General features: G+C 35.8%; 1 protein-coding gene across 3 annotated transcripts in view; it reads left to right on the top strand.

Annotated features, from left to right (window-relative positions):
- Nucleotides 1-12,196, top strand: part of RGPD4 (RANBP2 like and GRIP domain containing 4) — a 35,742-nt gene extending 23,546 nt beyond the window's left edge. For 2 of the 3 annotated variants that reach the window (XM_085320792.1, XM_085320794.1), the window contains 9 exons: nucleotides 3,084-3,251; nucleotides 4,094-4,186; nucleotides 5,105-5,301; nucleotides 6,178-6,409; nucleotides 6,972-7,070; nucleotides 7,223-7,368; nucleotides 8,885-9,158; nucleotides 9,307-9,641; nucleotides 10,702-12,196. In XM_085320792.1, coding sequence (XP_085176918.1) covers nucleotides 3,084-3,251; nucleotides 4,094-4,186; nucleotides 5,105-5,301; nucleotides 6,178-6,409; nucleotides 6,972-7,070; nucleotides 7,223-7,368; nucleotides 8,885-9,158; nucleotides 9,307-9,641; nucleotides 10,702-11,007 — 1,850 coding nt within the window. In that variant the 3' untranslated portion in view covers nucleotides 11,008-12,196. The remainder of the gene's footprint in view (nucleotides 1-3,083; nucleotides 3,252-4,093; nucleotides 4,187-5,104; nucleotides 5,302-6,177; nucleotides 6,410-6,971; nucleotides 7,071-7,222; nucleotides 7,369-8,884; nucleotides 9,159-9,306; nucleotides 9,642-10,701) is intronic. The other variant, XM_085320793.1, reaches the window with a different exon arrangement.
- The last annotated feature ends 153 nt before the right edge of the window (nucleotides 12,197-12,349 follow it).

Below are 12,349 nucleotides of genomic sequence, written 5' to 3'. Positions count from 1 at the left end.
TTGTTAAAGTTGGTAATTATCTTCTAATATACCAACTGTCTTCAGTTAAGTTTTTATTGCTTTGTTYTGAGCTGTAAGTAAGTGACTTGCTAGCAAATGACTTTGAGAAGTCCTTTCTAAATTAGTTCTTCAAGACCTCCCCATGCAAATAACTTAAGCTTTCAGGGAATATCTTTCAGGTAGCAATTTCTGAATTTTGCAAGGGCAAACTTCAAGAGAATTCTAACTTCAAACAGTAGCTCTGCACCTCTGTGCAAAATGACTTTTTTTTTTTTAGGTTAATTCATTAGCTTCTTGGAGGGGTTTTGAAATGCTGATTCTGAGTCATGTCAATTGCATGTTACTGTATCAGCTGCAGACTCAATGAGTTTTAATGCTTCCTTTTTATATCCAGAAAATACTGATACTGATGAGGAGAAAAAAATCACTGTTGAGAGTAGTTATTTAGCCCTACCTGGTCTTAATGCCAAAGCTGAAATAAACAAAAAATTAATATAGTAGTGAAAAGAATAGCTGTGCATGGTATTCACTTAATTGTATTCCTTTCATATACTAACTTTCTTTCTTTCTTTTTTTTTTTAACTGAGTGGAAAGTTCTATTGTCATAAAATCAACAGTCTTTAAGAATAGATTGTACGCACACGTGTTTTCTTGGCTACTTCTGAAAATAAAACTCATCTTATTGCAGTGCTTTTGAACAAGAAAAGGGTGACCAGGGTGGGTAGAAACTGACTTAACTGAATGAGTGTTCAGGCTTTAACCCTGGCTTCTTGTTTAATCTTAATATTGTGTAGGCAAGTATGTGTTGTAATCTTTTTGTTGTGGTGGTCCTTTCAGACTTGCATGTGGGTTTTGGAACAACAGGATACTAGTTTAGTATTTAGATCAACTTGCAGAACTTTATCTATGGATTAATCTGAACTGACTTCTAATTTTTTTTTTATTCAGCTACTTGCATAAAGTCTGCTTAAACAGATTACATGAGGATGTCTTATGAGTGTTGTCTGTCAAATATACAGAATTATATCCTGTGGCGTTGCTAGAGTCTTCTAGCTAGCCTTAAACAGCTCAGATTAAATGATGTTCATACTGCTACCATCTCTCTCACTTTTTTTGGAAGAATTCCTTTTTGTTGAGGCTTTGTCGCAAATTCTTTAATACTCAAGAAAACTAATTTTGGCAAAACCTAAATGTCTGTAAGACTAAATATTCTATGCTTAAACCTCTGTGGTGAACCAGGTGCAAATTTATTCAGTCCAAGTAAGAGACTTGCTTAACTAATCTGAATGAATAAAGCATTAGTAGATAAGGTATCCTATATAAATCTTTGAAGTGTGATCTTTCAAAAAATAGTACTAGATATACCACTGGTTCTTAAATCGGCCACGATGGGTAAGGTTTTTGCCTGGGGTCCTGAGAAAATACGTGGAAATACCTGTTGTGATGATGTGAATTTGGAAATCTGCTGTTCAGGAATTCTATCCTGCATTTACTTTATACAGGCTTGACAGATCTCAAAAAGTGAGCAGAAAGGCTGTAGAAGACTTTGTTAATGATGGCTTTGAGCTACTCCAATTTCTATAATATCTAAAAGACTGAAGAGATTTATTTCTAATCAAGGGGAGAATCAATCAACTGGGACAAAGGTGGGGGAGGGAACACTTTAAAAATTCTGTTAAAATTGAGAACTACTGCTTGACTTATAACATGGCTTTGATCTTACTCTACCAGAAGATATTAGTGGAAAATTACTTTTTTAAAAAGTATTTATTTTAGTGTGCCAGATTTCAGCCAGCCAAGTGGCATGTCTGGAAACATTAAACTTATTTTCTGTCTGTCTTCACTTCCTTTTGCAATAGTGAACATCAAGCTACTTTAACAGGAAAATTGAAAATGTGCCTCAGAAACAGAGCAGTAGCCTGGTTCCCAGCTGAAATGTTAGATTCCCACTGGCTACTGTGTGTCACAACTTTTGCTGTTCTTTTCACTAGAAAATACTTGCTGAACTTGAGAATGCTTTTTAAGTTTTGCTCACTGATTTGACTCAAACCTGTACTGGAGCATGTAAACAAATGATTTGACTTACTAAAGCAGTCAAACCATTCTTAACAATGGCTGAAGCATGGATATTGCTATGCTTACGGGGTGATTTTTATGAATAGCTACCCATTTTGTCTTAAACCTGCATCCTTTCCCTCTACTCCCCCCCCATTTCCTCTCTTCGAACAAAACGCTATGCAATATGTCATCTTTAAACTGATACATTCTCCCTTTTTGCTTCCATTTTCTCATAATAATGACAAATCTCTGTATTTTCAAATCTGTCGAGCATGTCTGCTTGTTTTTATAGACTATGTGCTGTTCTGCARTTTGCTCTAGGCTGTGCTTTTATCTTTAACTCTTTCTGTAACTACATTTGATTATGTCCTATTTAACTTAATGTTGAAAGAGAGAGGAGAAAATGCTATATATATATGTATGTGTGTATATATATGTACTGATAGTGGTATTTGTGTTTAACTTGTGTAACCAGTAAAAATTGTAGCAACAGCTGTTATGGCAGTAAGTTGGGAGTAGCTAGTAAAAAGCTGAGATTTCCSACAGATGATCTGAAATAAGTCCTATTCAGTTGCTATTTGATATCTTCTGATACTTAAAGTAATTATAATTCAATAGTATATGTTACTGTGAACAACATCAGATTTTCTTTTATCAGAACTAGGTTCATCTCTGTAGATGATTCTGAATGCCTCTTCTCATAGTCCTGTTTTATTTGTATGTAAGGACTTAAGTAATTCTYCTAGCAATATAAGGATGTGTCCTGTTTCCAGTCTGAGAGACTTTAAAGGGAGTATCACAGGATGTAGTCTGGTATGCAGATTGGAGTTTAAGTTTTAACATGCTTGGTTATAGCGTTCTTTGATTTTGCTTTTTGTGGATGGCTGTAAAATATATAAGCTTCAAAGGTGTTTTTGTAACTGCTTTAGAATAAATTCAGCTATGTAATAATGTCAATGTAGAATTAATGTTATTGCCTGTTCTGAAATTATTTGATTTTAATGGTTGTTCAATTTTTGTAAAAGCTGAGAAGAAGAAACTATCAGAAGATGATTTTCCATCTGATGAGGTTATACTTGTTTACGAGTTAACACCTACTGCTGAGCAGAGAGCTCTGGCTGACTTTCTTAAGCTACCTTCAACATTTTTTTGTTATAAGAATAAGCCTGGATATGTGAGCGAGGAGGAGGATGGTAAGGAGTGACAAAATTGTCTTTATGTTGCTGTATTGGGGGTGGGTGGATATAATGCTATTATAATAAACAGACACTAATATTTTTTGGACTGATGGTGAATAATATTACTGTGATCTTTTTTTAAGGTCAAAGATACACATTGAAGTCTTCAACAGCCTCTTACAGTAGAGGCTTGGGAATGACTAAAGGGTATTTGTTGGCTCCTTTGGGGTGTTGACACTCATATTGACAGTTTTTCTGGTTAGAGAAGGCTAATAAATTAGAGGTTTGAGATCATTCCTGTTTGAACAAGGACACCTCATAAGTCTTTTTGAGARACAAATGTTAGGCGTTTTTTCAATACTTTTTGATTTAATATATAAAAAAGGAACTTGCCCAACTTGCCTAATTATTATTTTTTTAAGGAGCCGTCTGAATTCTTAACATTAAAACTGGAAATAGTTTTGCATCAAATCTGATTCTCTAACTAAACTGCTCTTAACATCTTCAGGAGAAAATAGGAGAGGACTTTCACAAATATTCAACAAGCTTGCCAGTTTTTATATAGGAGTTTGTTTTGTCTCCCTTCCCCATTCTGTCTCATAGTTCTCTTGATAAAATGACTTGGTACTCAACAAAGGGTATCTTCTGTGCCACACAGTAATAAAAATCTAGGCTGCAAAAGTGTTCAGTGGTACATTAAAGCAGATGTATGCACAGTAGGAAATGAAAACATACCTATTGAACTGTGGAACTCTTAAATAAGAATCATGAATGCTTGTTAGGCTTGTGAGATTGATGGTCGGAACAGATTTGAGAGTACCTAGRGGGAACTTGTCAACTTATTTCTTGTATTTAAGATGAAGACTATGAAACTGCTGTTAAGAAACTTAATGGAAGACTGTATCCCAGTGATCCAGAAGAGAAMGGGAAACAGCATGATGCTGCAAAAGGTATATCTGAAAACACAGTAGTCAGGATTTCTTATACTGAAACTTAAGCTGTAAGTCTTGGGCTCTGAGGTTAACTTGATGTTTCTCTGGATAATTTTTAGATGCACTAATATTGGAAGCAGAGAAGTTTCTACTAAAAATAAAACRTAACTTTGAGCTCCATATGTTTTACTGTTAATCTAGCAATAACTGGTACCTCAATGAGAAAGTTCTGTTTTAGAGAGCCTCTAAACAAGAACATCAAACTGTCTTGYTACTTTGAGACTTAGGCTGATACCTGAATATGTAAAGCTAAGATTAGCAAGATACTTTCAAACATGTAAAATGAGGCCTCTAAAGTTGTTGATGTAGACAACAGTTGTGAATATCTACTACTTTCTCCAACAGTAAGTAGGCTTATATTAAGCATATGAGTTAGTACTATCAAAAATAGCTGTAATGGGAACTGTATCCAGTGCTTTTTATAAWAACAGTGCAACTTCATTATGCAACACAAGTTTGAGAAACAAACTTCTGAAGTCTGGCTAGGTGCTTTTATAAATGGAGTTTCTTCTTGAGGATATGTGCTTTTACATCCTAGAAAAWTTGTTCATGTTTCTGCTTTCCTCAGTATACAAACCTGGATGGAAGCTAGTAATGGTATTTCCAGATTGAGCCCTTCATCRCTGTGTGAAAGCATCCTGATGGCAAYAGAAAACAAGTGTTACTAAGATTTTCCAATTCTAGTTGCCTTAAGCGAAATTAAATAAGCTAGTTTTCAGTTCTGTTATTTAAATAGCAGTGCTATTTGAAAAGTTGTTGAAGTCGTAATTTAAGATGTTCTAGGTATTGTTAGATTGTGTATAATSTAGATGTCAAAATTATTTTGGTATTTAACTGCTTTACTAGCTGTTTCCCACGAATTCTTATTCTTTGCAGTAGGCATCACAGGAGAAAGTGAAATGGAGAGTGAAAGAGAATGTGTTATTGTTTGGGAAAAGAAACCAACTCCTGAGGAAAAGGCTAAAGCAGAGGCTCTGCAGCTTCCTTCAACTTTTTTCTGTGGTGTTAGCAGTGATACTGAGGGGGACAGTCCAGAAGACTTTCAGACAGAAGTTAAAATTCAAGAAATGAAAGTATGAACTAAATCTTTATTAAAATTTGATGTTAAATTTGTAMATTTACTTTTCATACCTGTGTGTACTTCTTACCTTCTGGGGACTGAAACATTCAGTAGGGAAGAACTGTGTGACTGATCACTGTGCAGCAAGTCTTTAGCAAAGCTGGAACTGAAGATCAGGTTTTAAGTTTTTCAGGGAGAAAAAGGAGGTACATCTTGTTTCATCAAGTATAAACTCTTTTTGCTTGTAAAATCTCTCTCAACGTGTTTATACGAGAGTTGATCGGTTTCTTGAAAGCATGCTACTGCAAGGACCCTGTCAAGATGATATCCAGTGTGTGCCAAGTATAACGAAAACAATTTCAGTAATGAAGCTTATAATAATTTATTGATTGTTCTTTGTTTTCTCCAGCTGTTTTTTCTCCTAACTTTTTTGTAAACTGAAGAGGCTGTTCTCTTATGTATGGTATAGGCCCATAATCTCTGGTTGTTTTCAGATTGAATCCACCAGAATTTCAACAGATCTTTAGTTGCCACCTGTGTTTTCACTAGGCAGTATAGTTGCATTGACACAGCTTTTCTTCCTCAAAGTTTCCCCAAAATACTGGATGAATAAGGTAGCTAGCAATTCTGAAAATCTGGGAACCCTACATGAAAGTGGGAGTCGGAAGAACTTAAAGAATCAGCATCATTGTTTTTCAGACTCCCATCTTCAGTATTCCTGTTTTAGTTGGATGAATAAATTGGCAGTAATAGAGACTACCTTGATACRTTCTTCTGAGTGGTTTTGTTGTTTGTTTTTAAAGATTGTTCTTAGTCTCCTGAGGAGGTGGTTTGAATACTAAGCTCTTCTAGCTTATTTGCTGATTATTTTACTTTTTATGAATTTCAGGAGAATGAGGTTACAAGCTCAACTGACTTAGCCTGTACCTGTAAGGAGGAAGTATCTACTCCATCAACCAGTGAGGCAACAGTACTTGTCCAGTCAGCTACTAAACACGAGGAACCAGATTCCACTAAAGAAACTGTGCAAGTATCACAGACTTTATCAGGAACTGATGACAAACCCGTTGATTTGTCCACTAAAAAAGAAAGTGATTCAGACTGTGCAAACTCAACGCAAGGTAAAGTCAAGAGGTGGTTCTGTGTGTGTGATGTTTTTTTTTTTTTTTTTTTTGGGGGGGGGGTGGAGATAGGAACTTAAGTTTTTTGGGTTTTTTTTAAATTATTTATCTAGTATAGCTATTTTATTGAAGAGAAGTAGCACTAATACTGAGTTAGAAACATGAGTACCTATCTAGTACAAAAAGTAAAACCGTGAATGATGCATGTATGCATTTCCATTCTCAACCTAGTGCATTCTCAAATAACACTGCCAGAGAGGATTGCTACTGCATGTTGTACAGTTCATACACTGTGTACTTTCTTTCATTTATTTAAGGTTAAATACCAGATTTATACCACATGTAGTTCTGTACAGAATAGTGTGCTGAAACTAACTCAGAGTCTCTTGAGCCCTTTTTAAACCATGATAAATGACTGTCGTTATGATGATAGAGGTACGTAAATCTTAAATTGGCATTTATTAGAAGGGAAAAATACTGTAGAGACTCTCCAGTTTATTCTTGTGACTACATGACATCAGAAAGGAAGAAAAACCTTTGACTTTCCCTTCTTCTTTGGTAGAAAACAGAGTCATCTCATTTGGTTTCGCGAATGCTTCAGGATTGTCATTTGCAGATCTGGCTTCCAAAAACTCTGGCGATTTTGCTTTTGGTTCAAAAGGTGAGTTAAACTGCTCCAAGACAGACACTCAGCCTGACTTTTGCTTCATGAAATACCTTTTGGGCACTGAATTTCTGGTGATTGTTAATAGTTTTGTAAGTTTGTGTGGGGTTTTTTGACAGAAATTTTAAAAGTAAATCTCYTGATCTTAGATAAAAACTTCAAATGGGCGAATACAGGAGCAGCTGTATTTGGAGTACAGGCAGCCAACAAAGCAGATGAAGATGAAGGTGGTAGTGATGATGAGGTGGTACACAGTGATGATATCCACTTTGAGCCGATTGTATCCTTACCAGAGGTAAGACAACTTCCAGAGTGTAAAAGGACATTAAGATGAGCATATTTGCAAATAAAGCAAGTTTTTTTAAAAAATAAAAGTATTTGCTTAACTAACTTCACTTTTTTTTCTTTACACTTATTCTGTTCCCTACTCTGCCTATATAGAAACATTTGCTATTYTAAATCCTTAGTACAGCTTAACACTGGGCGAGTGTGTGGTGCACCAGTTAGTGATATAAACTTTCAAGGTTTTATACCTTGATTCTGTGTTAATGAGGAAACAAGTACCTGTTGTAGAAGTTAAACAGATTCATCTTAGCATACTTGGAAAAGGGAAAGGGAAGCTGAGTCAGTATTAGCACAACTTAGCTGTGGATTTGTATTGCTGATTTGTAATCAGTTCTGTCACAGCCCTCCCAATTTGAAGGTTTTATTTTAATTTAGATGAGACAATTCCAGAATCACTAAGGTATAAAGATGTAGTAGCACAGTTAAGATTAGCTGAAGGATAAGGAAACTTCTTAGTTGATAAGAGAGAGATTTTGAAGAAGTAGGCTTTAAACTTAGAAGGCAAAGGTAGCATTGTATAACTGACACTGGGTTTTAATACAGTAGCTCATGTTTTGGTATTAAGCCTTAGTAACAGCATTAAAAATGTTACTGAGGTGGTTGTGTGAATATAGACTGGCTTCCTATAAAAATTWAAGRGAAGTGCAGTCATTAAAACAAGACCAATAGAGCACAAATACAAAATAGTATGTAATGCCGTTTATCTCGGATTAGCTGTTCAAATTAATTTGTAACGTGCTTTGAAGCCATGCTTTTTTTCAAAAGTTCATGTGCCTTTGCTTGTCAGTCATATTATGACTTCCCTGCCCCCATGCCTTTCCTACTGTTTCTCCTTCCTTTTCATCTTTCCCTCCATGAATGGCTACTTGTTGCTTATTTCTCCAGTTCTCTCAACACTTTCATATCTGTGTAAGATAGGTTAACTGAAGGATGTTAAAGATCAGTAGTATGCATTCAGAGCCAGGAAGAGATGCAAGACATAAGCCTTGGTTTGTAATACTTATTTGATGTTCATCCTGTTCAACTGTAAATATCAGGTTCTTTAGCAAACTTTCAAATGGAGGAACACCTGAAATGCCAAGTACTGTATCTTCACTTGTTAGCATGCACATCATTCAGCAAACTGGAGCTTCCCTTGGCAATCTGCTAAAGCACTTGATAGTTTAAAAATACCCCCCCCCCCCCAAAACCCAAACCAAAAATCATGTGCAGTATGGAGAAGAAAAATCACAGTACTAGAATTAATCTCAAACATTGGAATTTGTTGGAATCTGAAATTTCAAGTGGTGTTATTAGTCTAGACTTTTCATTCATGTAATGAATATGACTATAGAGCTCTATGTACAAAACCACTGGAGGAAGGAAAACATTGGTACTTTTCCATTGTAATATGTTAGGATTTTCTGGAGAGTCATTCTCACGATCATTTATTATCATTCTAAGTACTCTCTTCTGCTGTTTTCTAGGTGGAGGTAAAATCTGGAGAAGAAGATGAAGAAATTCTCTTCAAAGAGAGGGCAAAACTTTACAGGTGGGACAGAGAGGCTGCTCAGTGGAAGGAGCGTGGTGTTGGAGAGATAAAGATCCTCTTCCACACACAGAAGAAATACTATAGAGTCCTAATGAGAAGGGACCAAGTTCTGAAAGTGTGTGCAAATCATGTTATCACCAAAGCAATGAATTTAGTATCCTCAGATACATCAAATAATGCTTTAATTTGGACAGCGACTGACTATGCTGGTAAGTTGTTCGGGTGGCTTTCATAACTCTTTCTAGGTCTTCTGTAGTGCATGTGGTTTTGTTTTGCYCTAGGGATTAAGATGAAAGCTATTCCTATTTGACCCTACTGCAAGGAGCAAAAGTAACCTGGTTTTGGATTTGTTTTCAGATGGTGAAGTAAAAGTAGAACAACTTGCAGTCAGATTTAAAAGCCAAGAAATGGCTAATTCTTTCAAGAGAAGATTTGAAGAATGCCAGCTAAATTTATCAGAACTACAGAAAGGACATCTGTCTCTGGCAGCAGGATTGTCAAAGGACACCAACCCTGTTGTGTATTTTGAGGTTTCTGCTGAAGATGAACCGTTGGGACACATAACCATGGAGCTGTTTTCGAATATTGTCCCTCGAACTGCTGAAAACTTTAGGGCCCTGTGCACAGGGGAGAAAGGATTTGGATTCAAGAACTCCAGGTTTCACAGAATAGTTACTGACTTTGTTTGTCAGGTAAGCAAAAAAAAATGACTTTATGAGAATGAAACTCATCTTGACTGACCATGGCACTTTTTCAAAAATCATTTATCACCTATGTTGTGCCCCCCCCCCCACACACACACACACACATGCTGCTTGTCACCAGGATAAACAAAGTATCCAGTCTTTTGACTAGTTGCAGCCTGAATCTGAAAGGTGCCCTTTACTACTGATGTTTTGTTTAAACTTGTGTGCTTCTATTAACGAAGAAAACTTTGCTTGCTCATTTAGGGTCTAAGCTAGTTTTGGAGTGTTCCATATCCTATCAGTAGTAGACTTTCTTAAAACAGTTGAACTTACATACCTTGTGCCCCTGACCATAGGTGACCTTTTAAGGTCACATGAAATTAGTATTAGCTCGCTTTTGCTCAGACTTTTCCCAGGTACAAACAAAGGCTTTTCTTTAGAAYTGAAGCTTTCCTTTACTATACAATATCCTATATTGTCACCCTTATGCAAGTAGTCAAATAAGGAGGAGCCAGAAGCATGCTGCCTTGCAGAAAGGCAAGATACCGTTCATTAGCAGCAGCTGCTGTCCTGAACAGATGGTACTTCTGGAGAATCTGCCCAGGAATGTGATAAAAGCTACTACCTGCATAGAAACAGGAAATTATTCATCAGTGGTGACTTAGCCTGGATCAATTCTGTGCCTGCAGGCACTAACAAGCAGGTCCTTGATAAGATGCTGTGAGTCCCAGCTATCAGGACTAAATGATGCAAGCAAGTAGTAAGAGACTGGCCAARAGAAGCAGCCATCTTGTGGAGTGGGAAGATAAAATGCTCCATTTGGAACAAASAAGAGAGGACATTCTGCTGTATTAGGGTTAAATTTCCCATTCTACCACTTTAACACCATAAGCAAAGCTGCTGAAGCTGGGATAACTTATATCCAAGTAAATACAATGCTTGTGAAAGTTAAGAATGAACTTCTGTTTTTTTCAAAGGAAARTCTTTACTTTTGGAAGAGAATAAAATTGTACTATTGGTTGATATTTAGGGCCTTGTGAGTTAATGTATTTTGTTTTTGTTTTAGGGAGGTGATATAACTAACCATGATGGATCAGGTGGACGATCGATTTATGGAGGAGATTTTGAAGATGAGAATTTCGAAGTGAAACACACTGGTCCTGGATTGTTGTCAATGGCAAATAAGGGCCGGGATAAAAACAATTCTCAATTCTTCATAACACTTAAAAAAGCAGAACACTTGGACTTCAAACATGTTGTATTTGGGTTTGTGAAAGATGGAATGGATGTCGTAAAAAAAATTGAATCCTTTGGTTCTCCCAAAGGGCTAGTAAGCAGAAGAATTGTCATTACAGACTGCGGGCAAATATAGAGTTATTGCTTTGAGTATACAGATGTTCTAGTGGTATAAATCTGTATTTAGATGTTATAGACTAATTATTTCAACTTCTCAAAATGGAGACTTATGTATAAATGTAAAATTACAGCTTACAATTGTTTTCTTATGTGTTGTAATTTTTTTGCATGTTAAATAAAAGTTCAGACACTGGCATATTTCAGGTGTACTTGTGTTATCCTGACATATTTGTATTAAATGTTAAATTTTAACAATTAAATCTTAGTCTTATTAAAGTAACTGTTGTGTCTTCACTTTACTTYGTAGAAAACTTATGAATAGGAAGTCAAATTAGGTAAGTTTCTATTTTTGAATATGGAAATCCTAGGTACTAACTGCTGATTAGTAAACTGTAGGCCTTTTGGAAAATATTCCCTTCTAGTCTGATGAGCAAAAAGAAAGCTGAGACAGCAGGCACATAAATGCTGTTTTGTGCTGTTTGAAGTCTCTGAATAGTATTTCAGTATCTGAAATCTAGTGAACAGTTCTTATGTGCAGTCTTTAACACAATTCCATTGTTGAGATTTGTTAGAAAAATAAAATCTTTCAGACCCTCAACTCACTGTTTCTTTGTGCGTGCAAATAATTTAAAATGACTTGATGAATTGTAGAGTTTAATGAACACCATGAAGTGAACTTAGCACTATTTGGAAAAACTGTAGTATGATGTGTTGCTGCAAGTAAGACTGGGATCTTCTCCTGGTTGTCYGATCAATGCACTTACAGTTGTGTTTCCTGTAGCAGAGACTTCTGACCTGATTACACAACTGGATAAGCRTAGTGTGCATACAACTTGTGCTGTCTTACCCTTCTAAAATTTTATGCCTCTGAATAGTGAAATTGCATGATTGATTGGTTTTTTTTTGTTGTTGCTTTTGCATCTCAGTGCTGGGAAGATCAGGGAATGTGTAATTCTGTACTCTAATTCTATATATATATATATATATATATATATATATATTTAAGAATACTAAGCATACTCCTTACCTCAAGCTCTTGTCACAAACATGTAGGCATTAGACTGAAACACAGAAAAGCAAAAACTCAGCTCATATCTACATATCCTATCAGAAGGCTTGGTTTATGTATACAATTTTAACATAGGAGTGAACTGCTGACATAATACTTGTATTTTACTTGAATAAAATTTGATCAGGAGTCTGCATTTTTTTTATTATTGCTTTTTTGCATATTCCAGCTTCATATTGGTTAAGACTTTAAAGTTGGCTCTATGAATGCAGCTTAGCTCTGTATGTTTTGAAATATGCAGCATCAGTAACCATACTTGGTAACCATAGAAAATTCTATGTATAGGCTG

The sequence above is a fragment of the Rhea americana genome, unplaced genomic scaffold (assembly GCF_003343005.1).
Source record: "Rhea americana isolate MKP2758 unplaced genomic scaffold, rheAme1 scaffold_66, whole genome shotgun sequence".
In the NCBI taxonomy this organism is placed as follows: domain Eukaryota; kingdom Metazoa; phylum Chordata; class Aves; order Rheiformes; family Rheidae; genus Rhea; species Rhea americana.
Note: the sequence above shows the minus strand (reverse complement) of the source record. Positions and strands in the feature narration are given on the sequence as shown.